Below are 22,033 nucleotides of genomic sequence, written 5' to 3' on the forward strand. Positions count from 1 at the left end.
AGATGGGCGTGGTAGCGCGTGCCTGTAGTTCCAGTTACTCGGAAGGGTGAGGCGGAAGGATCGCCAGAGCCCAGCAGGTCGAGGCTGCGGTGGCCGGGAGTGGCCACTGCACTCCAGTCTGGGTGACAGAGTGAGACTCCAACTCAAAAAGATAAAATAAAATAAAATTTGACTTCTCTCACTAACTAACTTGTGCTTATTTACTTTTAAGTTCTCGTTTAGGTGTTTGTCAGTTTTTGTTGGGATTGGGGTCTAATGAAATGGGCTTCTTATTTCCTGGACAGCCTCTTACTAATGCGTGTAACGTAGTACAGAATCTGTCCTGTGATAGACAGCTTCAAGCTATTTGTAAATGAAGTGGATGAAAGTGTAAAATGTGACACTCATCAATTATCTCATAAACTCTGGTAGGACAAGGGCGATAGATACTTGCCTGTCACTCTTCATTGCCACACTCAAAGGTGGCATCAGTATCTCTTCACTGCTCTGTTCTCTGCTGAGCCTGAGTACCATTGCAGAAGACTTCCTAACACAGCAGATCTGGAAGCCATGCCATGTGGTTTGCACTGACATGGGAAGTAAAAGCCTCTCTTTTGTCCTTTCTGACTTAGCCATCCACCCCCAAAATTCCAGCCTTCCTTTTCCATTTAACTGCTCTGACTCCTCAGATTTCCATCTTTCTCTTTTCCCCAAGATTCCAGTTGATTGATATATTTCTTCTTTCTGAGGCAGGCTTGTTGAGGAAAAAAAAAAATCATTCTTTGCCTTCTTACAAAGTTTTCATGTTTTCTTAAAATGTTATAATTTGAATAATATGTTTCACTGAGTTTTCCTCGTTTATACCAACAAGAATTTGTTTCAGTGTTTTAGCCTTTTGGAAATGATGAATTTGTTTAATAGATTGGTAATTATCCAACTCAAACATAATCATTAGGATTTCTTTTTGTTTGATTGCTATATATCACCAAACCCACAATCCATTTCTCAACAGCTGCATCCATTAATTCAGTCTTGCTTGTCCTTGACTGAGAGACTCCTGTACTTTCCTTTTAGCTTCTTTCCAAGTGAAAATATTAATAGAAAGTGGTATTCCTTAAATAAATCTGATTTAAACTCTCAGTCTTGCTTGGCTAGCATAGCTGTGCAAACTTCTTTTTAATGGTTCTGCTTGCCATTTTCTAATTGCCTTAGACTATTTTCTGACACAGCCACAATCTAAATAGAAGTGGATTTTTTGTTGTTAGGAATTTGGGATGATTATGTTCAAATACATCTTAGCAAGAGATAGGAAGCAGTGTTTGTGAATAATGTGAACGCGTTTTCATGTCTGTACATTTGGTGTGAAGCACCTATATGTTACCCAGTGAGTACTTACATGAGAGAACTCTTTCTAGAACCTTAGGCGTTCCCAATTCTACAATGGAAAATCTGGTCAGAAAAGTAAGCTCCCGTGGCGTATTAAGCATGTATGTGTGTGTAGTACAAATAAAGAGCAAAAAGAGTTGACTGAAGGTCACCCACATGGACATCGCCGAGTCCAAGGTCATCAAGAGCACCTGTTTAAGATAATTCAAGACCCAGAGCCCAAGAGTCCATCCAGCAGTGTTATGGCTCAGATTAGGAAAATGAAGACACAAGAAAATGTGTGACAGTCTGCTATGTCCACAATCTAACTGTGTTTTTCTTCTTTTCCTTTTTTTCTTTTCTCCTGGGGTCGCCAGTTTACCGTGGTTTCTGGGCAGTCCTGATGCTCCTGGGGGTCGTGGCTGTCATCACCGCGAGCTTCTTGATCATCTGTGCAGCCCCCTTTGCGAGCCATTTTCTCTACAAAGCTGGGGGAGGCTCCTACATTGCCGCAGGTATGTATAATCCAAAGGGTGTGACGTCCAGGCAGTTTTTCTGCATATCTTCCTATTTTTTGCTTCTAGATTCAGGTATCAATCTTCTAGGAATGGTAACAGCAATATTCTTATAGAATGATTCTTGAGGGGAACTATATGTCAGACGCTTGCCAGAGACTTTGCATTTTCTATGTGCTGAGACACGTAACCATCATGAGAGTCTCTACCCACTGTAGGCCCATTATATGGATAAGAACCCTGAGGCATGGAGGAGAAGTTCTGCTGTTGATTCACTCTGAGGTATGCAAGAGCCTTGTAGCCTCTCTTACTCCATTAATTTTCTATCTCTAAAATGAGGATAATAACATGTCTCTTTGTAACATCTTAGGATTTGGGTGACTTCTCTGTGTGCTCTTAAAAAGATAGCCCTGTGATGATATTTTTGATAAACGTACACCCATGATTTATCTAATCAGAGATATAAAAATCTTTTTCTACGTCATCACCATTCAGTTTCCCTAATTGTGGTTCATGTGCATTATGCAAGCACATTATTTTCTGTGTCAAACTTGTATTTATTTTAGTCAGGTTTCCAACTACTCTAATTCCTGCTAAAATGATCATAGTAGAACTAGAAAAGTAATTGGATAGGCGAGTCTTGTGAATTTTAAGCTCTTTTCATTTAATTAGGAAGTAAAAGCCAGACATCAACTTGAAAACATGAGCAAAGATTATTATTTGTAAAGATAATTATAGAAAAGAAGACAAGCTTCAGTATAACTGAGACCAAACTGTACACAACTATGCTATGTTGTAACATCAGACCAGGGTGACAGAGTGTTTTGAGGTAACACTGTCATGACAGTTGAAGGAAAGAAAAAAAATGGATAATTTTATTGTCTGTATAATCAGTAGAAAGACAGATATGATTCTTCTCATTATTACTTAATTAATGGCCAGGTAACATAATTTTTTTCACATAATATAGTGATTAACTCTGTAGAGGGAATAAAAAGACTAATTAGATATGGATCCATTGTTTTGTAGGGTCCAAGGGGAACTGAAGGTTTGCTGATAAACCAGCTTACAAAAAAACCCCCAAACAGATTAGAAGGAGAAAAGACATACAAGTTTATTTAACATGCCTACATGGGAGCCCTCAGAATGAAGACCCAAAGATATACTATAGGGGAAATTGTCCATTTTTATGTTTAGGTTCATCAAATAACTCACAGTATAAAAATGTGATCAGACAAAAAGTGTATGATCTAATGCTATAGAGTAAGGGAGAAACCCAGCAAGTCTGTCTAGAATCTTCATGATTTCCTGAGCATGCATTTCTTCTTTCTGGGCGTGGGGTAGAACCCTCCCTGGAATGGGTGTCTCATGATCTATACGCAAACTAGATAGGTCAGATCATTCCTTTTGTTTTTTGTTTTTGAGTTGGAGTCTCGCTCTGTTGCCCAGACTGGAGTGCAGTGGCTGCTCCCGACCACCGCAGCCTCGACCTGCTGGGCTCCGACGATCCTTCCGCCTCAGCCTTCCAAGTTGCTGAAACTACAGGCGCATGCCCAGGCGGGTCTCGAACTCGCGGGCTCAGGCAACCCACTCACCTCAGCCTTCCAAAGGCGCGGGATTACAGGCTGAGCCACCGAGCCCGGCTGAGCTCATCATTTTTAATGACCCCTTTTAATTGAGATATAGTTCACATGCCATACAAGTGATCACTTTTAAGCATATCATTCAGTGTGGTCTTTTAATACATTCACAGAGTTGTTCCAATATCACCACTATCTGATTTCAGAATATTTTCATTGCCTGAAAAGAAATTTCATTCTCTTCTCTCCTCCCCTCCCCACCAGCTCTAAGAAATCACTAATCTACTTTTTGTCTTTATAAACTTGTCTATTCTGAACATTTGATATAAATAGAAAAACACAGTTTGTGCCCTTTGGTGTTTGCCTTTTTTCCCTTCGATCTTGTAAATCATCATATCCCTGCTTTAATTTATTATTTCATAGGACCAAACCCTTTACATCCTTTAAAACTGAATCTTTTTTGCCAAATATTTTTTCTCGCCCAAACCACATACTATGATTCCTTTGCCCCATTCAAAGTTCTAGTTAGAATGTATATTTTTCTATTATCTTCCCAGAAGTAACAGCGTTCTGCTAAAATGTGTAAATATGTGTTTCTTCTCATTCCTTGGTTTTCTTTTTAATCCCAGTTTTTCAATAAAGGGAACGTGTAATAGCAGTAGTCTAGTACTAATGCATTTTTGGCAGCATGGTTGTCTTAAATTCAGAAATGCTTTGATTCTGTGTCTGGTCCTATTAGAGAATGGTGTGTATGTGTGTGTATGTGTGTGTGTGTGTGTGTGTGTGTGTGTGTATGCTCTTCTGAAAAAAATTATTGGTCTTTTTTTATATTACAATTTGTGCCAGATAGTAGTGTATCCAAGAATTTACACTTGACTGAGAACTCTGTAGGAAGATAAAGATTTAATATATACTCATTCTCATTTGCCTGTGACCAGTGGGGTTTTTTTGCTTTTATTATGACTATTATTATTATTATTTTGAGAAAACAGTATTTATTGAGAGGACTGAAAAGCTCCCACAGTGGGAGGGGACCAGAAGGGGTTGCCCTATTATTATTATTTTTTAATTGACACATAATAATGATATATACTGAATTTTCTTCTATTAAATGAACCATGTGTGGCATATGGTAAGGGGCCGAGAACTTTCTTGCTGAAGACTTCATGCAAAAGCTCCTGGGAGTCCCGAAATGTTTTGGGAGCCTATTCTCAAAGCCACTAAACTAGATGATCATGAGGACACTTCCTTGGAGTTTGCCTTTTAATTTCTTTCATGGCACAATTCTATATTGTTTGTGTATGACTGTCTGTATCCACAAGTCAAGGAGAGCTAATCTGCTGAAATAGATGATCTGTTCCTATCCATGTGATGGTGAGTCTCAAGCCTGCCCTGGGCCAGCCCACTGTGCTCTGCTGGCAGTTGGGAACAGGTGCTGCCTGGGCCCAGGGATGCTGCGGCTGCCACAGCAAGGCGACAAACAGGACCGGGCACTCTTTATTTGGACAGATGGCTTTAGGGAAGGAAGAACCGCATTCAAAGTGACCATTGCTCAGCGTGCGCACACACAAAAACTCTGACATCAGCAAATGCTTTTGGGCATTCCATGCATGGCAGCGAGACGCTGGTGTCTCAGCTGCAGGGTGTGAGGGGTGGGACCCATGGTATTTGCTTGCTGGATCAGCAGGCTCAGGCAAGGCTGGGCAGGCTTGGAAGGCGGATGTTGCCACTTCCTGGACTTGGACAGATACTTCCTTAGGGAAGCAAGACCACGTGTTTTCTGGGAAGGGTCAGTTCTGGACAAAGTATATAGAAAGTGTCAAGACATTGTGACTCAAGTCTGTTTCAGTGAGTCATCCCCCATCTTCACCACCGCTAAAAACAACCACAGAAATTCATTTTAATGCGGACTCACAGAGAACTTAGATACAAAGGGTTTGCCACTTGTCTTCTCCTGCCCTCTTGACATTGGACGTGTTAGGAAAAACCCAGGAAATGTTAGAATGAGTCGGCATGGAATTCCAGAAAACTGTAATGGATCAGAATGTTCCCAATTCCTGAGCAAAGCAACATCAACACCACAATTGCTGTGCATGGGTAAGGTGTCTGTGTATATGGAGAAGAACAAGGACATGGTCTGGACACCCTAGGACTTTGGCGTTAGAGGATTAGCCATGAAAACAAGAAGTCAACATATTACTTGCACATCAGGGTAGAAACTCTTTTCTACCATAACTGAAATAACCTTTTCCTGAATGGCACACTGGAATGTCTGCTGAGGTTTTCTGCCGACTGTAAAGGTAAACAGAGTCTCACCTGTGTGGAGGGGCCTGCAGAACTGAGGGGGAACCTCCACGAAGTCCCTTGTTGGACTCTCAGGCTGGTGCCAAAACAAGTCAAATGATCGAGTGACCCTTATTCCAGGTCTAGGATATGTTCATAGATACAAAGTGAGGCCTCAGCTCTGAACTTTTTTCTTTCCCTTGCCAAATTCCTAACTAAGGGGCCTGGAGATGTGGGTGTTTTAAAATTAGTTATTTAATGTGGTTTACTTTCCAACCTGGCTCAGGCATAATGCCAGATAACAGATAAAGAAAGACAAAATCAAAGTATGTTATAGCCCTGGAAAACTGTCTTTTGGGGACTCCAGGCACCTTTTAAGACACTTACCTGTTTTCTCTGAAGTCTGTCACCTATAAAGCTTCATATACACATCAAGAAACTCAACTTCCTAATCATTCCCCAAGCTGTCCATTTCCTTTTACTGTTTTTGAAATTCCTCAGATAACGATTAACTAGATAACTATTCTAACTGAATAACTGCCACTCAAGAAATCTTTGGATCCGTTTATAGCACCCCTGCTTGAGGACATTTTGCCTCCCCGGAGCTGAACCAATGTAAGTCTCACATGCATTGATTTATGGTATTCTGTAATTTCTGTCCTCCTAAAATGTATATAACAAAGCCCATGTTTGTTTTTTGGTGGGCCCATGTTCTTAGGACCACCTGGCAACTGGTGCCACAGGCCTAAGGTTTGTCTCCCATTTGTCTCAGAATTGACCATCCTGAATATTTTTGCAGAGTTTGGCATCTTTCATCAACCAAAGGATACCTTTGCAGTGTAATCTGGTTGTTTGGAATACGACGGCGGCAGAGTTGTGGTTTGCTTCCTGTACATATCTGTTTGCTCTGCTCCATTCTGCAAGCGCAGGACATGCTCTCCACCCCAGACAGCTGTTTCACCAGCTCTTTCTGCTTACCAGGGAGTGAGGAGAGCTGGCTGGAGTGAATGGCGTACATTCCCTGCCCTTCGGGGCAAACTTCTGGAAGCACAACCTTCTATGGCTCACCCTGTTCCCTCCTGCTCTGGAGGAAAGTGCTTCTGAAAGGGTAGTGATGTGACATGAACATAAGAAAATCAAATGCAGGAAAGGTTGGTGGTTATAAAGGGGATAGAAAGCACCCATCTTGAGCAGGTAAGACTGACTTAGAAGGAAGTGGGGTTTGTGGTTTATTCTCCCTTCAGAAGACTGAGGGAAATTACAATGACTCTTCAAAGAGCCACACGAGATAAGAGAGACATGCTGAGTAGATAATATAAGAGATTTCCGCCCAAATACTAGAAGAAAGAGCTCAAAAAAGCTAAGAGTCACAGCTGAGACACTTCATTTCCTGTGGCTGGGACTGAACACATGGGTCATGGAGAGATTTCCCTGGTCTCTTCCAGGTAGTCGGGACATGGCAGCTGTCAGGGCAGAAGTGTGGAGGTGACACCAGAGCAAGAGCGGGATGGGATGAGGAGGGAATTGCTGACAGCCTAAACTTGTGGACACACATGGACCTTGCTGGACCTGCTGTCTCCACATCTATCTTGTGAAAGAACAAGGCTGTAACAGCTGCTTGCTGTGGACAAGCAGCGGGAACTCCTGGAAAAAGCACAGGTCTGGAGGGCCAGCGAGGGCTCAGCTACAGTGGCTTTTCTAAAGCTTCTGTGACTTCTCCAGTGCACAAGAAGTAGGTTTTCAGGAGAAAGTTAAAAGCAAAACTTCCCAGTAGAAAGCAGAATATTTTACCAACACTCAGGATTTAACTTCTTCAGGGCTCTGGTGTGTTGGAAGTGTATGGTGGAAATTAAAAAAAAAGAAAACTAGTTAATAAAAACTATTTGTTGCTGATATGCCAGCCAGATGTACTTCTTGTGGGAGAAGTCGTGTCTTTGGTTTTGATTATCAAGAGGTACTTCTTGTGGGAAAAGTCGTGTCTTTGGTTTTGATTATCAAGAGATGTAGGTACGCTGGGTTCTGCTTTCTAAGCAGGAATGTAGACATCAAGACATTCTCCTATTTGTAAAAGTACATGCTTTGTAGACTCGCTTTGTGCCTTCCCTTGTCATAGCTGGGAATTTGTCTATAAAAATGATTGTCTGGATACTGATGCTATTATAATGCGGGAATGACTTCCTTCAAATTTCAGTATGGATTTTCTAACATCCTTGGTCTGACATTTTATAGAAATGACAAGTGTTCGAGTAAGCCAATCTTGCTTAATATTATACAGGAAAGAGATGTGACACATTTTTATTTACAAGAATATTATCATTATGAAATGTTATGACTTTTCTCTCTCAGGTTCCTCTTTGAAAGTTAATTTTTCTCCATTTGCTTTTCAGTTGAAATGTGTATAACAGGCTGTTGGAGTTAGTTTCAAAGGGGACTCATACAGTAGACGTGTGAAAATGAGAAAGACAAATCTCAAACTCTGCTCTGTGAGTCTGGAATTATCTTAGCCAGATGAAGGCCCCATGAATCCCACCCCCACCTGGCTTGTCATGTGTCTCCTTGTTAGAGACATTCTGGGTCATGGTCTGACTCCTGCCTGGATAAATTGCCAGCTCAGTAATAGCTTCAGTGAAGCTTTTCTGGAAAACCTTGAACTTCAGACTTGAATAAATGCTTCCCCACAATCCCTACAGACCCCTCTAAAAAATGTGCTATTTTTCTAAGAGCTAGAGTGACAGGCCTTGCAAATGGATGCTTTTACTCACGTGACATATTATTATAGGGTATAATTAATCTTTATCCTGAAGGGGAGTTTTCAGATGTGCAAAATGACAAGATTTTTTTTTTTTGTGGCCTATCAATGGTGTCTCTTGTCTGGAATTTGGGTCACAGGGGAAAGGCAGACCAAATTTCTCTGTTTTATTCTCCTTTTTCAGAGTATGAACATCTACTGCTTGGTTAGTATAGTAAGATGTTTAATTTATTTCAAACATTCCATCTTATTGTGCACCCTACCTCAAATAGTCATCTTGCTCAGAAATGACCGGTAGTAAGTAGCCAAGAAATATTTCATTGCTTTATTTACTAAGTTCTGTCCTTTTTTTTTTCCTGAAGCGTTTTGGTTTCTTTATACTTTCTTACGTGGAAAGAGCACACATTAGGAATAGACCCATCTGCACGATCATTTTGGCTAATACTGAATCTGTTTAAGAAAAATATTTCACTCCCTGTAAGAAAAGGCGTGTTGGAGAGAGGCAGGAGGTTTGCTTGGCTGGACACTTAAAGCAGAAACTGTCCCTAGTTTGAATGAGCACGAAGTCTTCTGGTCTCAAAACGTTGTGGCACTGTGGGAAGACTGGTGCCACCTTGTGGAGAGTTCCACTAAGACATCGAGAGAGGCGTTTGAGGTCATGATCCCTCACTCCTCTCCTGAAATCAAGGCGCCACGGCGAGCGTATTCTTCTGCCTCTTGGCCAGTCCTGAAATAGCCCAGTCACGTGACAATCTGATGCTTTAGAAGATTTCAGAGTAGTATCTGTTAACCATTAGCAGGAGCTCATGCCAAAGCTTAATAATAACAGTGATAACAAATGCAACCAATACTTCTTAGATAGATGCTTGTCACGTTATATACCGAGTGCTTTGCTACGTTCATGTCTCATGACTACTTTCTGAGGTAGGTCCTTGAGTTATCTCTATTTTACCCATGGAGAAACTGAGATGGAGAAGTGAGGAAATTGCTTAAGGCTACTCAGTACAGTGTAAAGCTTTGTAGCTAGTAAACCTTTGAGGCAGTATTCGAACCAGGGCCGTCAGAATCCAGGAGCGGGTTCTTCAACCACATCCTACTTTCTGACAATCAGTTGTTGTGAGTAAAAACACTTTCTGGAAGTTAAATGAAACCGTGCTTTTCAGATTAAATCCCCAGTTACCTGTAGAGGTGAATAAACACCCACGATCATTCTCTGTCGGTAGTTTTTCAGTAGAGTACAGAGTCAAGAGGATGTTGAAGACTGAAAATTATTAGACCAAACTAAGAAAGTCACAAAAGTTTGAGAACTACAACAGGCACTATATCTGTTCGGTTAAATAAATAAAAATATGAGTCCAGAGAATGAAAGGGAAGAGGCAATGATTGTGTTTGGAAAGTAGCTTGATGAGTTGGTGACAGCAGTGAGTATCTGGAAATCAGAAAGATGTAATCATGATACTATCACTATAAAGAAATTGAGACTGTCACAGACAGTTGGAGAAAAATCCGTGAAAAACGAAAAAGAAAACGAAAAATGGAGGCAAGTCAAGAATGTTGACCATTATGCATTAGATTTTTTAAATTTACAGTTTCTGAAATGTGATACATATATATGAGCATGATTTTATTATAAGAAAAACAATAGCATATTATATTAAAAGAAGGCATTATTTTAAAACAATTTTAAATCATTTTTAAGAACCTCTAGCTTATTTTCTGAGAAAAACTGTCTGATTTTTAAATGACTGCCATAATATTTATGAGATTACTTTGAAAGTATATGATAATATAATGACAAGTATCACCCTTTAGCAAATGCAGAATTGGAAAATTGCTCCTTTTCCCTCATATAATCTGGAGAGAGATAAGTATATGTGTCTGATTCTAGAATGCATCTGTAAGAGCAGATTGCCCTCACTAATCCTCATATTTCCTCCATTAGCCTTACATGTAGGGTCTTGTGGAAGTCGAGAAAGGCCTCAAACACTGCAAATGTTAAAGTCCCTATTTATTAAAGTTAACATATGTAAAAGCAGGTTTGCAAATATTAGAGTATTTTTAGTGTTTATATTTAATACGTGAATGCTCCATGCTTTAAAAGTGCATTCATAAGTAAATTACCTTATACATCATGTAATTTGTAGATGTCATCCAAAGTCTAGTTGGGAGTCTTTTATGAATGCAGGGTTCAAGTCAAATAGCCCTGATGGACCCCAGTGCCATTCACAGCACAACAGAGCATTGTAATTCCATTCCAAGAGGTTCGATCTTTGCACAGCCAACACTTTATGAGTCTAGCTCTTTCTCCTTGGTTGTAATTTTTGACCATCTAAATTAAAGCCTAGAGCTGTGCCCTAATTATTGGAGGGATAGCTCTTTTTCCAAAAGAGTCCTGGAAAAAAATGCTACAAGGTGTTAGCAATTTCTTTTTTTGGGTGTTGTGGTTCCCAAATTGGGAACCAATTCAAAGGCGTTGGTTTTGTGGTTATGCTTCATCACATTCATTTATATGTCATTTTTATACGTTTCAAATAAAAGTGTTGTAAAAAATAACAAGCAAAAGTGTCACAAAACAATCTCTCAGTGAATGACTGTCAAAAGTTTTGTTTAAAAAAGAAAGATGTTTGAGGAGGATAACAAAGGCTGTGGTTTTCTCAGAGCTGTTTTCTCAGTTGGACTCCGGAGGATCACTGAGATTCGAGGTCAGGGGAGAAAGGTAAATGCTTCAGCAGGCTCAATTCAGGTTGCAGCCATAGCAGCGCCATTTGACCAATTTGTTAGGAGATCGTGCTCTGTTAAAAGATCTAATGGCCATTTTTTATCCCCCAAAACCATCTGTGTAAGAAATGCTGTCCGTAATTCCAAAGTTCTGTGTCCGAGTTAGAGTGATCACAGAACAACGTTTTCAAAGGAGCGTCATTCATGACTGACAAAACCTAGAAATAGCCCAAATGAGATGAACAGATAAATAAATGCGGGAGTACTCATACCATGACAAACTACTCGTCCATAAGAAGGAGTGAATGAGCACACGCGACAGCACAAGCACGTTCTCAGACACCATGTTGAGTAAAAACGTCCAGAAACAGAAGAATGCATACTGTTATGATTTCATTTATATGTTCTAGGGAAAAATTAAAAATTAGTCTACAGTGATAGATACTTTGGGCTGGGATGGGAGTGAAAGGCATGAAGAATCGCTTTGAGTGATGGACATGTTCTCTTTTTAATGGGTTGTGGCTTCGTTGTTGTTGACATTTGTCAAAACTCATCAAATCATGCACTTGAAACCTGCAAATTTATGCTATGTAAAGTGTATATCCATTCAAAGAATGAGAAACAATAAACCTGGAATATTTTGCCCATTCAAAAAACCTTCAAATGATTGGAATTTAACCCCTTCAAATATCAGGTATGGACTAATTTGAGAAATGCTTATGTGAAGATGATTTATGTGTTGTCTGCAAAAGCCCCTTGTGGGATGCCATTAGTCACGCTGTTCAGTGTCCCTGTGCAAATCCACAGAAGGTATTCTTTGTATCTTTCTTGATGAATTACTGTTTCCTCTTAGAAATTAGTAGTACATGGTGTGTGGTGTGGTGGCACGCACCTGGTAATCCCAGCACTTTGAGAGACCGAGGAAGGAACATCACTCGAGTCGAGTAGTTTGAGACCAGCCCGGGTGACAGAGTGAGACTTCGTCGCTACAGAAAATTAGGAAATTAGCCAGACGTGGTCACGCATGCCTATAGTCTCAGCTACTTGAGAGACTGAGGCAGAAGGATATCCTGAGCCCAGAGGATTGAGGGTGTGGTGAGCTATGATTGTGTCACTGCACTCCAGCCTGGATGACAGAGTGAGATCCTGACTAAAAGAAGAGAGAGAGAGAAAATGAAAGAAAGAAAGGGAAAGGAAAAAAGAAAATAGAAGAGGAAGTATATACATAGCTTATCAGGTTTGGTTTCCTTTTTGTTCTTTCTTCTGGACATGTAGGACCTGGGTTCACTGTTTCATGAATGCTGCTGTCCTTAGCGCACTTACCCAGGGCCCAGATTTCTCCTTGGTTTCTATACTTAACACAAATTTTGCTGATCAGGCAGCTCCACCTGGAGAAGTCACCTCGTCTCTACTACTTCCTGGGAACATCTTCCCTACTGTAGGATGTTTGAGAATGTCTTTAGCCAAATGTATGACTCCTGCTAACGGGGTTTTAGTCTGAGTTACGTCACAGGCTCAGTGTTTGACCTCGGTGGACAGGTAGGTTCTGCAGACCTCATTTCATCCTCTGAAAATTGCCACAACAAGCAAGCTGATGTTATCATCCCTAAAATTGTCTGATGCCTACTTTCTAGTTCTATGTAGATGTCCTTGAGAATATTGCTCTGTTTCTAGATTGTGTGCAGCCTCCAGGAAGAAAAAAGCACATTTTTCTGATTCTAATTTACTTTCCACCTTCCCTTCCTTCATAATGAGCATTTTGATCATGAGGTTCTGCAGCCATTCTCGTGCCCAGGGAAAGCTGACAGGAGTTGCCACTGAATTTGCCTGTACACATAACAGGAAGAGGCCACTGAATCACCTTGAATTTATGATTCTTCTCCAAGTAACTAATAACTGCCCATGATTCAAGTGGTTCAAGCATTTTTAAAGGAAGTTTAGTTACATCTAAGCAGTTTTAAAGATCAAGTTTATAATTTTTAACTAACTCTAAGACACTCTCACTTAAAAAAAATACATGTAACATTATACGTTCTTTTAGATCAGAATTAAGAAGTTTGACAACTTGCTTATCTTTTTAAGAAAGTTTTCGTATCTGGAGCTAAATGTGCCCCCCTATGATGTATTTTTTTTAACTTTTAATTTTTTTTGTTTTTAAAGATGTGGGGTACAATTCAGGGTTAGGTGTACAAAATTTCATTATGCAGGTACCCTTGTTATTGAGGTGTGACTCCCCTTCCCCAAGCAGATTCCCACTACCGCCAATCCCGTCTCCCCGCCCCCCCCTGCAGTTTCATGTTACCTATGATGTATCTTTAAATCTGGTTTTTATAATATAGTAAAAATAATCTTTCAGTGTGACTTCTTTTTTTGTCCTTGTGTTTGTGAAATATTGAAAATAACCAATTTTATTTCTCAATCTTTGACTTGGTCTTGGGGGAATCTGTTTTTGTTATTGTTGTTGTTTGTTTCCATACTGTGATTGTTTGCATATTGTTTATCATCGGCAATTGCATTTGTGACTGCATTTTATACCCTTTGTTTCAGAAAAATAAAAAAAGCTTTCCAAATCGAATTCATGGCATTTAAAGGGGAGCGTTTTCAGCTTTATAAGAGAATCCATGCAAAATTTTAAGTTTGAATGGTATTTCTGCACACTGCCATTAAGAAGAAATATAGTCCGTCCTTTGCTGTGACTCAATTATTTTGATGTGGTTTCATTATATTCACAAACCTTCATGGATTTGGGGGCTATGGTTTGATCTGCCTTCCTTGAGCTATTTTACAGATGAGAGGGACCCCCCCCAAAAGAGTTATCTTTTAGAGGGCAGGCCTCTTGTAGTACAGGCTTTCCCCTCCTAGGAAAGCGTTCTAGGAACCCATTGGCATCAGTGGCCCAGCCAGCGTAGTTGTGAGAGGCTGTGTTAGGCTTCAGTGAATTTTTATTTGGAGATTCTTTCAACATGTTTGCCCATTTCATGATGTGTGCCCTAAATGAACAACCTGCCCACGCTGTGATGGGAGTTCAGCAGTTTTTGTCCCAAAACGGCGTGAACCCCATTCCCTGACCTCCCCATTCCCCGATTTCACCCCAAGAAACTTTTCTTTTGTTTCTCCTGATGAAAAAAGTCCTCAAAGGGAAATGTTTTGTCAATGTGGAAGAGGTGGAGCAAAAAACAGTAGAAGCACTACAAACGATCAAAATTGACAAGTTCAAAACTGTTTTGAGCAGTGGAGAAAGCTTCTCAATAGGTCGAATGAATCAAACAGAGAGTACTTTGAAAGTGACTGAAGTTTAAGCATGTAAAAATAAATACACAGTACTTTATAGATCTGATAATTTTTAGCTTCCCTCCTTGTGTGTGTATATATATATATATTTGACCTTCAACAAATAGGTATTATAAAATTTAATTAGAAATAAATTTGTTCTTTCCATACGAACGACCAAATTAAAATATAATTTTATTTAAAAATAAATTGCTACCTAAATATTAGCAATATTTTCTATTCTTGATAAAGTCACTGTTGCAAGTGGGTTTGAAATAAAACTAATTTGTGACTAAAGCCAGTTATTATTTATATTGGTATAAATGAGAGTCTTAAAGTATCAAGAGATAATAATTAAGACTTTCCATAGTAACAGTATTGACCCAGAGGAGGTATACGAGTTGGTAGGTAGACTGTTTATTAATATCCTACCAAAGCAGTTGTATTTTTCTGGGAGAATACACATATACCCCTCTGCCCAACCTTACTCATGTTCTCTACAACACACATGGCCACACACTTTTGCCAGACTTTTGAGTTACTCAATTTTGTTTTGAAATATTTTCCAATTTATATATAAGTTGCAAAACCTTTCACCCAGAGATTCAGGTTTTTCTAATTGTCCCAGTAATGTTCTGTATAACAAAACAACACAGTCCTGAATCATGCTTTGTATTTAGTTGCTGTGTTGCTTGAGTCTCCATTAAACCAGAGAAAGTCCTTCTGTGACCTTTATGACCTTGTCACTTTTGAAAAAGACAGGCCTTTGATTTTTTAGAGTTGTCTACAATGAGTTTGGGGTTGGCTGGTGTTTCTTCATGATTGGATTCAGGCTCTGCATTTTTGGCTGCAATATCATTGGTGTTGTGTTCTTATGATTGCATCCCATCAGGCAATGTGTGACATCAATTTGTCATGTCACCGGTTATGTTACCTTTGATCACTGGAATCAGTATTGATCACCTGAGGCAATATTTGCTAGATTTCTTTAGTATAAAGTTACTATTTCTCCCTTTACAATTAATAGATACTTTGTTGGAAGAGGCTTGGAGTCATTGTAAATATTTTGTTTCATATAAATTTCATCCTCTAGTTTTAGCGTCCATTTTTGTTTCTTGCCTGAATTATTTTTTTTAAATGATTGCCAAATGATGATTTCTAATTCTGCCATTCCTGCTACATTTATATTTCTACTGTAAGAAAAAGCTTTCCTTTCTCTCCATTTATTTAGTCACTCATTTATTTCTACCACCATGGCTTCTTATTTTATTCACTGAAAAGTAATGTACCACAACCATTATTTGTTTGGTGATTAATTTGTCTCAGTTTGGGAAAAGGGAGGCCCCACCAAACTGGCTTCCAAATCACTCCCATCATTCTCTGAGAACATATTTACTTTCTGGTATAACAAGATGCTCCAGTCTCATCTTGTATTTTTTGTCCTGGCCTGAATTCAACCATTTCCTTGAGAAACCCTGATTCCTGGTGTTCGGCAGTCGAGATCTGGACACTTGGTGTGCTTCACGCTACTGGGTGTTGATGCACTCAGATCCTCTCAGGGAACAGAGCCAGGACATAGATCTAGGGATAGATAGATAGATAGATAGATAGATAGATAGATAGATAGATCGATCTAGATATACGTGCATATTTTAAAACACGCACACTTTTACTTCTATATTAATTTCTCTATCGTCTATTGATCAATCCAAAGCCATGAATTCACACTGTTATAGATAATTCCTTTCAAAAATCATAAGGCTCAATGTATCAGGACCCTATGATACATTCTTGCTGCCACATCTACTAAGCCACTGGCCTTTGGTGTAGTTTCCCTGTGTTTGTGTTTATTTTCCTTATCTCTGTCTGTCTCTCTCTCTCTCTCTCTCTCTCTCTCTCCCCGTGCACCCACATCACACTGGCAATTTAATGAATAGGGCGGCACTGACTGTTTTACCCCATGGTAAAACACCCCATGGGTGTGATATCATCATAAACTGCTCTGATACAAATTAAATGGGCTGTATCTTCAATTAGTGAACAAGTTAAAGACTTAAGTGATAGAAAGCACTATTCTTCATTCTTTCAAGATGTAATTCCTCTTCAAATAATGGCACTATTTAGATATAAGTTAATTATTCCTTATTAAGAATCATCTACACGATTACATACTTTTTTAATATTCAAAATTCAGTATGGGTTTTGAAACGTTTGTAGAAATATATTTAAGCCTCCCAGTTTTTCACAAAGGCAATTTTCTTTTTTCATAAAAAAAATCTGAAAGTACAAGAGATTCACATGATGTGAGGAAGATAAAAACCATACCAACAAATAATACAAAGGTTTGCAAGGTGTTTGCATAAGGCAAACGACATTATGCAAATGCCTGAGCCAAACCTTTACATTCACAGAGAACACGGTCTATATATTTGCTGGAAAATGCATTGAAATGCACAGAGTTGCTAGACAACACATGGAATTGCCATATTGTTGTCAAAATCTGAGGTACGACTTTGTAAGAAGTTTGCTCACAGGCTTTGGCTTTACTATTTCTCTGTGATTAGTTGTTTTCAGTGGCGACATCACTCTATTCTGTGAGCCAATATTTGCATTTACATTACAGGCCCCAGCGTGAAGGATGTTTCTTATTAGTGAAGCTTCTATGTTGATCCTCCATTGCTATGTAGCTTGTATCATGATTATAAGCAAGTTCAAGTTCTGATACTGACACAGTTTGGAGTATTTATGAACCCTTCTTTTTTTGTTTACTTCTCAAGATTCTTTATGAAATTGATGGCCCGAGAAAAAGAGAGGGCATCTTAGATACTGGAACACAATTAAAATGAGCAGTGTGATTGATGGCTAAGCTCTTGGAAGGCACTGTCTTCTGCCAACATGCCTGGTCTCGGCTCCTGGTTCTAGAGTTTCATTTACCTTTCAGACGTACTAGCAATTGGATTATGAGGATTTTATACCTAGCATTTTAGCTCATTAATTCAACGAGTGTAACAGATCCTTGACATGTTTGGATTAAACTTTAGGAAAAAATAGCAAATGCTATCAAGTATCTTCTCCTCTGGGACGAGTTTGGCTCCCTTGGTCTGTGTCGTTTGTGTGTGGAACCTGTCGCTTCCCAGTGAATCAGCTGGGTTGACGCTGGAGCCTATCTGGCAGGCAGTACAGCGACTTGGTTCCCCTCTGGTAATTATGCTAACAGATACCTGGAAAAGTAAAGCTTCGTGGCATTCTCGAATTTCTGCATTCACAAAGCTTTTCTGTCATATCCACTTGTTGAAGTCAAGGGTCCTACACTGTAATACTTGATCTAATTCCAACAGTGTTTTTGAACTGGTGAATTTCAGTTACATTGGAATTGTTGATAAATTGTGATGGTGCCTTCTAGTGGTGGTTAGGCATTTTCTTTCTCTTTTCTTTTCCTTCCTCCCTCTCTCCCTTCCTTCCTTCCTTCCTTCCTTCATTTTTTTCTTCTTTCCAATGAATAAGGCTCATGATCTCAAACCTGTGACTTTATATTTCACAGAATCTTTTATTGTCAATACTCCTCACTCATTTACTTAAGACAATATTTTATGTATGCTGCACTCAGTCTTCAGTGTATATATTTCAGTTTTGAAGAATCATACATACTCTTCTCTGATGGTTCAGTGCTTTTCTCTTCTTTATCTTTTGCATACCTTGGCTTCTGTGTTTTTGGACATATTTAATTTTAGCACTAATTCGCTGGATTATGGTAGTATAACAAGAGTCAGAAGGACCTGGGCTAATAATCAGCTCGGAAAAACTCTAGCTGTGTCTGTATATACTTAAAACTGGGGGATCAGAGTACTTATTTTATAGGTTTATTGTATATATTGAGAGAAATCATATAGTATAGTGCTCATCTCATACCAGGCATATAGTAAAAATGAATAAAAGTTAGAATATAAAGTCTGCGAGGGCTGGGATCTCTGAGACTGATGTTCACAAGCACCTAATACAGTGCCTGGTAAACACTCAGTAAACGTTTATCAGTGACTGCTCTTACGCCACAATAGCTCTCCCTTCAATGCTTTGAAGATAAAAGATAAACATGTCAATAAAGCACATCACGAAGGTTCTGGCACAAAGTATTTGATTTCACTAGAAACATATTTGTAGAGGCTTATCATTAAGGACATGGCCTGTTTGGTATAGTATTCTTAAGAAAACATCTTCAGAAAGGCTAAAGGTCTTTTGTTTTGTCCTTCCAGGCATCCTGTTTTCCCTGGTGGTGATACTGTATGTCATCTGGGTCCAGGCAGTGGCAGACATGGAAAACTATCGAAACATGAAGATGAAAGACTGCTTGGATTTCACCTCTTCTGTTCTGTATGGCTGGTCATTTTTTCTGGCCCCAGCTGGGATATTTTTCTCTCTGCTGGCTGGATTACTGTTTCTAGTTGTTGGACGCCATATTCAGATACATCACTAACTCGGCTGTTGCCAAAAGTATTTTTTGAGAGATTTTAAAACAAAGAATCCTCTTTTTTTTCCATTTTGTTTTAGTGATCCCAGGATAGAATTAGCCCATATAGTTTTTTAATTATTATTCCAATTAACCATTTTTACTAGTAGCTTCTTCTGATAAGAAGGTCCTAGAATTTCTCCAGACACCAATATGTCTTCATCTTGTCTAAGTGCTACTAACCTCCCAGTTCTTTAGGATTCAGGATGTCTTCCTTTCACTGAACATGTGAGAGTTTCTGAAGGCTGCAAAGGCCTGATAATATCATAATACCATCAATGTGTTTGACATAAAGACTCCTTCTTGGTGTTAACTTCTGCTAATTAAAAAAAAAATATATATGAGGGGAGACCCCCCCAAAATTTATTTATCCTGGAATTCATTTATCTCAGAATTTATTTGTAAAAAAATGCATATTTTATTCTTACATGTTTAAACTTCAGCCACCTTCAAAGTGACTGCAATACACCCATGCTTTTTTCAACTGCTCTAAACAGCTTTTGAACTGGTCGATTTTGATGCCTGGCATTTTTTTGTTTCACCTCTTCCACATCGGCAAAACATTTATTTCCCTTTGAGGACTTTTTTCATCTGGGGAGACAAAAGAAGTGGCTCAGGGCGAGACTGGGTGAATAGGGGGAGTGGGGCGTGGGAGGAATGCCATTTTGAGGCAAAAACTGCTGTGTACACGCAACAGTGTATGTGGGCAGGTGCACTCATAATTCACCCATCGTGAAGTGGGCAAACACACTGAAAGAATCTCCAAAAATAATTCACTGACGTGAACACAGCCTCTCACAACAATACTACCCGGTACACTGTGCTGATGACTGTTCCTAGAACACTTACCTAGCAGGGAAAGCCTGTACTACCAAGGGTTCGTCCTCCAAAAAATAATTTTAGGGGTCCCCTCTTGTATATTCGGAGAATAATTAAGAATGGGGAACAAATGCTGTCAAATAATGTTTTTCAATCTTCTCCACACACGTATCCACATACACATTCACCGGCTCCTGTGAGCAAATCCATTTAAAAATAGATACCAGTTGTTCTTGTTAGTGGGAGTGATGCCCTCATCATAAAATGAACCACAACAAACAAAACTGAGAGCATAACTAATTCTGCTTTCTTACCAACAGTAGTTTGGTTACCTAATTTTATTCACTTGATTGTGCCGCTCACACAAACCTCAAACTATATCTAAAAGTAGAAAATCTGTATGGATAATGCAGACTGAATTTTTGTGAACTTAAAGTGGGTTAATTGTGTAATGTAATATGGTTTAAAGTATGTAAAAACCAAGCACCTCGGCTTAGTACATAATTCTATTTGATATTTTAAAATTCCCGTTTAAAAATGATATTGCTCACGTGCTCAGCATGTGAAAATTTATTGATGAAACGTGCTTTTAATATTCCTTAGCTATAAACTTTCAAAATACTTCCATATGAGGATTATAATAACCTTACTTTATGAAAGACCCTGAAGTATTAACTTTCCCCAAGACTTTATGGGGTCCAGTTCTTCTGATCATGTGATTCCCTTAATTATTGTCCCTCGATTTCTTCAGCTTTTCCATAGGTATATTAACATTTACGGATCCACTATTTCCTTTCACCTCCTAGAAGAAAAGTTTTTGTGGGAAGAAATAGTTCTTTACTATTCCCGGGCATAGATATTTTGCATATCAAAGATGTTCCTTTGGCATGAATGTTGATTGAAATCAAATCCATCTGAGATGCCTAGCTTGTATGTGCATTCTGGAAGCCTCCATCGTGGAGGGGTTTTGGTGTTAGCTCGTGAGGGAGCAGAGAAAAAGCACAGCAGGCGAGCTTTGTTGGAGGCACAGTGTTTCACTCTGAGGCTGACTCACAGGCAAGGGGCTCACCACCTAGAAGATGCTCCAGGAGAGAGGAGCTGCTGCTTCCCATCCAGATATTTCTGTGGTGATGGTTAGTCTTCTCTGCACATCTTGTACCTTTCCATCAAGCCTTGTTTCAAAGGGAGGGAGTTTTGGAGGAAAAGCAAAGGTCTGAGGTAGCTACATAACCATGAGGGCACTCTAGGGAGAGTTGGGACCTGCCTGTAATAATTATAATCATCATAATGATATGATAGTCATAGTCATACTAATAATAAAGTTCCAGGGGTTCATGTGGTTTCTTAAGTCATTTCAGCAATATCATAAACGTTTTTGCGGTACTTTCTTTCTGTGTTTCATCTTTATATTGCTTCGTTTACTTCTTTGCTTTTGGCTTGATTATTAGAAAAATAACTACGGGTTCTGTTATGCATATTGACTGTGATATGAAGTTACGGCATGCCCTTAAGTTTTCTAGATGATGTTGGATGTATCTGATTAGTTCATGTCATCTGTAAATACAATTCTTTTTTGTAGAACTTTGGAATGGCGCCTTTTTCTGGTGTGCTGTCTGCCATTTAAATTTCACATACAAGCTGCTTTCAGTAAAGGCTTGAATATTTATAAATTTCAGATGGTTACCCTCACTTTCTAATGCTCTTCTGCGGCTACCATATATTTATCATATGACAATTGGCTGAATCACTAATGTGTGTGACACTTTTACACCGATCTACACTTTAGAAGTATTTTACAGTTTGTAATGCCTCAATTACATGAATTCCAAGCACATTTCTCGATCAACTGGCCAGCAGTCTTTGGAAGGAATGAAGGTGAGTTGTATTTACTGTGTAGATGAGTAAAATATACTTTAAAATAGCCAGGATATAGAGCATATTGTTATAACTGGCTAATATCTGATTTGGGATATTGCATTGCCAAATGTCTATGCTATGTTTATTCCTCCATTGGGTATATTGATGAATCTTCAGAAGCCTTCAAACAGTGTTAAAATATTTTCTAACAATGTTGATTTTGCTTCATTCATTTTCAAAATTTAACAAATAAGATACCTTTTCAGTGACTCCTTTAGAAAGAGTGAAAAAGAGGACAACAAGACTTGCCCTTGAACTTTGGTAGAAGCTATGATCTCTCCATATTGTATTGGTCCAATTGATTTTCTTCATTCAGGTGATAAACAGCACTTGC

General features: G+C 39.1%; 1 protein-coding gene across 1 annotated transcript; it reads left to right on the forward strand.

The window, feature by feature from the left end:
• Positions 1-1,628: 1,628 nt before the first annotated feature.
• Positions 1,629-19,217, forward strand: LOC103261711 (transmembrane protein 182). The gene is made up of 2 exons (XM_008059296.1): positions 1,629-1,859; positions 18,710-19,217. The coding sequence occupies exons 1-2, from the start codon at positions 1,748-1,750 to the stop codon at positions 18,928-18,930; spliced, it is 333 nt and encodes a 110-aa protein (XP_008057487.1). The 5' UTR covers positions 1,629-1,747; the 3' UTR covers positions 18,931-19,217.
• Positions 19,218-22,033: the final 2,816 nt, after the last annotated feature.

The sequence above is a fragment of the Carlito syrichta genome, unplaced genomic scaffold (genome assembly GCF_000164805.1).
Source record: "Carlito syrichta isolate Samal-C Ts95f unplaced genomic scaffold, Tarsius_syrichta-2.0.1 Scaffold91561, whole genome shotgun sequence".
Lineage (NCBI taxonomy): Eukaryota > Metazoa > Chordata > Mammalia > Primates > Tarsiidae > Carlito > Carlito syrichta.

What these genes read in the sequence shown, in the direction of transcription:
- LOC103261711 (XM_008059296.1), top strand. Translation starts at nt 1,748, where the DNA reads ATGCTCCTGGGGGTCGTGGCTGTCATCACCGCGAGCTTCTTGATCATC. An exon ending in AGGCTCCTACATTGCCGCAG is followed by an intron (nt 1,860 to 18,709) that starts GTATGTATAATC and finishes TTGTCCTTCCAG; the next exon opens with GCATCCTGTTTTCCCTGGTG.